The 5,073-nt window shown below is 43.5% G+C and overlaps 1 protein-coding gene across 2 annotated transcripts; it reads left to right on the forward strand.

The window, feature by feature from the left end:
• The first annotated feature begins 858 nt into the window (after positions 1-858).
• On the forward strand, positions 859-1,988 carry LOC112817944 (olfactory receptor-like protein OLF4). Of its 2 annotated transcripts, none has more exons than XM_073890700.1 (2): positions 859-1,373; positions 1,565-1,988. In XM_073890700.1, the coding sequence occupies exons 1-2, from the start codon at positions 859-861 to the stop codon at positions 1,986-1,988; spliced, it is 939 nt and encodes a 312-aa protein (XP_073746801.1). The 2 variants fall into 2 exon arrangements, with proteins under 2 accessions (XP_073746801.1, XP_025721033.1); XM_025865248.1 differs by having other exon boundaries at positions 1,571-1,988.
• The last annotated feature ends 3,085 nt before the right edge of the window (positions 1,989-5,073 follow it).

Raw genomic sequence — 5,073 nt, forward strand, 5'->3', positions numbered from 1 at the left:
TGCTCTACCCGATTAACCCCTTTGTTGCTCATGGCTCCCGACACTCTGCTTTATCCCTGTTTTCCTTTTCCTGGCACCCCTCACCATCTGCAAAGGTATGCAATTCTCTTATTTGCTTGTACATTTTTTCTCCATCACTGTAGGGACTTTTGTTCTTAAGTAGCCTATGCTCATTGCTTAGAGTGTGCCTGAAACACCATCAGCAATCAATATATATTCCTGAAATATTTGAAGAATTTCTTAGTAAAACTATAAAATATATGATTTCTTAGGAAAGAAGCTAATTAAAAAAAAAATACCAGATGTGGCAGAGGAGATCCTCTAGGGGGGGCCATATCCATATAGAACTTCTTAAAAATTATTTCAGAGGACGTCCGGTTGGCTAGATCCAATGAGCATCTGACTCTTGATCTCAGCTCGGGTTTTGTTGTTGTTGTTGTTGTTGTTGTTGTTGTTGTTGTTGTTTTTTAATTTATTTGAGAGAGAGAACAAGAGAGAGAGCAAGAGCCAGGAGTGGGGGAGGGAGAAACAGACTCCCCGCTAAGTAGGGAACCTGAAGCAGGGCTTGATCCCAGAACCCTGGGATAATGACCGGAGCTGAAGGCAGATGCTTAACTGACTGAGCCACCCAGGCGCCCTCAGCTCAGCTCTTCTCTAGGGTCCTGAGTACAAGCACCACGTTGGGCTCCATGCCCAGATGGAACCCCCTTAAAAACAAAAACAATAAACAATAAACAAAATAACAAGTATGTCTGGACTGCAAAATATGAAATGTACCATTTCAAATCTGTGAGTAATGCAAGTTGTGTGAATATCAATCATGTTATTTCCCTCTTTTCCAGAAGTCACCTCCACCGCATGGAACCAGAAAATGATACACAAATTTCTGAATTTTTTCTTCTGGGATTTTCAGAGAAGCCACAACTGCAGCCCCTCATATTTGGGCTTTTCCTCTCCATGTACCTGATCACTGCATTTGGAAACATGCTCATCATCCTGGCCATTAGCACAGACCCCAACCTGCACACCCCCATGTACTTCTTCCTCTCCAACCTGTCCTTTGTAGACATCTGCTTCACCTCTACCACCATCCCCAAGATGCTGATGAATACACAGAAAGAGAGCAAAGTCATCACCTATGCAGGCTGCGTTACTCAGATTTATTTCCTCATACTCTTTGCTGTGCTGGACGTCTTTTTACTGAGTGTGATGGCCTATGACCGGTTTGTGGCCATCTGTCATCCCCTGCACTACACGATCATCATGAACCCCCTGCTCTGTGGACTGCTGGTTCTGGTGTCCTGGGTCATGTGTATCCTGAATTCCTTGTTACAAAGTTTAATGATGTTGCGTCTGTCCTTCTGTACACACTTGCATATCCCCCACTTTTTTTTTTATTTATTTGAGAGAGGGAGAATGAGAGATAGAGAGCACGAGAGGGAAGAGGGTCAGAGGGAGAAGCAGACTCCCCGCCGAGCAGGGAGCCCGATGCGGGACTCGATCCCGGGACTCCAAGATCATGACCTGAGCCGAAGGCAGTCGCCCAACCAACGGAGCCACCCAGGCGCCCCTATATCCCCCACTTTTTTTGTGAACTCAATGAGATGATCCAAATTGCCTGTTCTGACACCTTTCTTAATAACTTGGTGATGTATTTTGCAGCTGTCCTGCTGGGTGGGGGTCCTTTTGCTGGGATCCTTTACTCTTATTCTAAGACAGTTTCCTCCATACGTAGAATATCATCAGCTCAGGGCAAGTATAAAGCATTTTCCACCTGTGCATCTCACCTCTCAGTTGTCTGTTTATTTTATTGTACAATGCTTGGTGTGTACCTTAGCTCTGCTGCTCCCCAGAGCTCCCACTCAAGTGCAGTGGTCTCTGTGATGTACACGGTGGTCACACCCATGCTGAACCCCTTCATCTACAGCCTGAGGAACAGAGACATAAAGAGGGGTCTGAAAAGAATCATTGGGGTTCCAGTGATGTGAGGGCCAATCTTCCTGGGCCTGAAGAAGTGCCCATGATTGCAGGGCTCACAGCCTCAGAGCTGGAACTGCTATTCTTTGATCAGGCTGTGGCAGTAGAATCGGTTCCTTCTATTTATTTCCTGGATTTTCCATTTGTTTTAATTCAACTGTCTTCATATATTTAAGTACTCACTTTTTAAGCCTCTATTCTTTTTTTTAAATATTTTATTTATTTGAGATTTAGAATGACATAGAGAGAGAGCATGGGGGGGGAGGGTCAGAGGCAGAAGCAGACTCCCCGCTGAGCAGGGAGCCCCATGTGGGACTCGATCCCGGGACTCCAGGATCATGACCTGAGTCGAAGGCAGTCGCTTAACCAACTGAGCCACCCAGGCACCCAAGCCTCTAATCTTTCTGATATACAGACAGTGTCCCCTTTCTCCATTTTTAAAGGCTCCCAATGTTTTCCCCAACCACAGATAACGAAAGCCTGGAAATTTCTGCATCTTACATGGTACATGTTGTATTTCTTAAAGATAATTTCATTTCAAATGACTTATGTCATGCCAAGTAAAATTTCACTAGCTTTCTTAAAATAATAATCATGAATTATATTCTTCATATGGAAGATACTACACTTGGCCACTAAGCCCCTCACATAACATTATTGTAGAGGAAAATACAAAACCCCAGTTTTCACCTTGAGTCTGTCAATCTTTTTACATCTCTACCTTCACTCCTCTTCCTGATAATGTGGACTCTAACACTGTTCCCTTAATGTCTCAGGCTGCTGACAGGGATGCTCAGGCCAGGAAAGTCTGGACACTCCCCTGCACCCCTGTGCTTGTGTACATTCCCATAGGTGCTTCGCTGACCAAAGCCTCTGCTGTGGTTACACTTGCCCTTGGGTTCTTACTGTGATTGCAAGACATGCCTCAGCAATGCCCATCAGAGAACTCTAACAAAACCAGGTGTATTTTTCACAGGTCCTGGAGGGCACAAGGGATCCCAAAGGCTTTTTGAGAGGTTTCAGAGGGGGAGAGTGAGCTCCCCTGGGGCAATCTGCCTTTATTAGGGTTCATGGCCAGAGTGGTTAGGGGTTTGTGTGTTTATCCTTTTGTAGAATTTTATATGAGTAGAAATTGGGTGCTGAAGGAAAAATCAGAGTCATTCATGTGTCTGTATGGAGGTTACCCCGGGTTTTCTGAAGAGGTACTTGATGGCTGGAGCCGCCTGAACGCTTCTCTGGTTATTGTTTCCCACACCTGACAATATGTTTATTCGCCATGGTTGTCTTTGAAATGGATGCCTCAGAAATCCAAAGCTTAATATCAGGCACTTACTCTACAAACATGCCCCTGTGTTTCCTAACCAGTCTCCTGCTTTTACTCTGTGATTCAGCTCAGTGTCCGGAATGCCCACCATAGCCCCTGGCAAGCACTGATGGGCAAACATATCTCTCCCAGTGGATTCTACATGGAAAGACAAATTTGAATAAATAGATGAACCTGGTATGTTCTTAGTGTAAGGGCGATCATAAATATGATAAAGTAAAATTTCAAAACACTCATTTTGTTACTACACAAGATGTGGCTTTCTTTCTTTCTTTTTTACATCAGAGTTCATGCTGTGCATCGTTTATTGAAGCATGAAAGATTGGTGTCCGCAACTGAGGGGGTTTATTTATTCATTGAGATGAAGTGTTGGTTAGTGTCTTATATGTTTTATCACTGACTTATCTTCTCGTTTCTACTTTAAAACTTCCACTGCTACCTGCTAATATGACTCTCTCTATTGGTACAGGAAATGACTCCCTTTTTGTAATATTTGCCACAAATTCTAACGGATGGTGAATGAACACTATCAGCATCATCCATTTCATGCCTCCTTCCTGCTCAGAAATCTCTTTGCCCTGCATGATCAGAGGATGTTTCACTGGAGAGCTGGATGTCCTCCTGGTCCTGTGGTTCAGGGTGCATGTCCTTGAAACTCTCCCAGTGACCCAGAAGGAAGCCCACGTGTAGTCACTTGTTCATAAAGTCATCAGAAATAAACTTGAATAACAGAATGATCACAACTGCTCTCATTTTTCCGATCATGTGCCACAAATCAAAAGCAGCACATATTCTAATTGCTTCATGTCTGTTCACTTGGATTATTGTGTCAGTCAGCTCTTGCTGTATAACAGGCTGTCCTTGTCAAATAGGATATCATACTGATGTGGGTCACCAGGTGCAAAGGTAGAGAGAATTCTTGAGCCATTTTATGATGCAAGAATGTGTTTTTATTATAGCAAGTTTCAGGACCCATGGACAAAAAGAGCTGTGAGAATGACTGGTTATATACTTTTGAGTTTATGGAGGGAGGGGTAGAGATAATGTAAGTTTCTAAAGAATTTGTGTATGCTGAACGTGAGGTTTACAAGACCTTAGAGGTCTGGCTATTGTCAAGATAAGCTTCCTTTTAGTCTCTAATAAAACATCAACATTAGCACAGGCATGAGTTCCTGGGGGAATGTCATCCTCTGCATGTCTCAGGGATTTATCAGGGGCTGCAAGTTGTAAGGAGATTGACTTCTAGCTGCATTTGTCTTGTCTTTGTTACCTCATCAGTAATCTCTCTCTCTCTTTTTTAAAGATTTTATTTATTTATTTGAGAGAGTGAGAATGAGAGAGAGAGAGAACACATGAGAGGGGGGAGAGTCAGAAGGAGAAGCAGACCCCCCGCTGAGCGGGGAGCCCGATGCGGGACTCGATCCCGGGACTCCAGGATCATGACCTGAGCCGAAGGCTGTCGCTTAACCAACTGAGCCACCCAGGCGCCCTCATCAGTAATGTCTTTATGAACAAATGGCATTATATTCTGGGAAGCATTTCTGATCTTTGCTGGGCTCCTCATGTGTCTGGAGTCAGGTGTGAATCTCTATGTTGTGTTTCTAAGGCTCATCCATGATGTGTGTGGCTGTAGTGTTCTGTCTCAGTCAATTTATGGTCTTATTATGACATTTCTGTATGTAAATTATTCTATTTATGAATTAAATGAATTTATGTGAATTATTTGAATTTCATCCCACTGTTCTTACATCCATGATTACTACTTGCTTTCC

This window comes from Callorhinus ursinus, unplaced genomic scaffold (assembly GCF_003265705.2).
Source record: "Callorhinus ursinus isolate GAN/ISIS: 27379988/994484 unplaced genomic scaffold, GSC_fseal_2.0 scaffold2251, whole genome shotgun sequence".
Classification (NCBI taxonomy): domain Eukaryota; kingdom Metazoa; phylum Chordata; class Mammalia; order Carnivora; family Otariidae; genus Callorhinus; species Callorhinus ursinus.

Excerpts from the sequence above, each read along its gene's own strand:
- LOC112817944 (XM_073890700.1), top strand. The coding sequence starts at position 859 with ATGGAACCAGAAAATGATACACAAATTTCTGAATTTTTTCTTCTGGGA. Across the intron at positions 1,374-1,564 it reads CTGTCCTTCTGTACACACTT|GCGCCCCTATATCCCCCACT; the intron begins GCATATCCCCCA and ends GGAGCCACCCAG.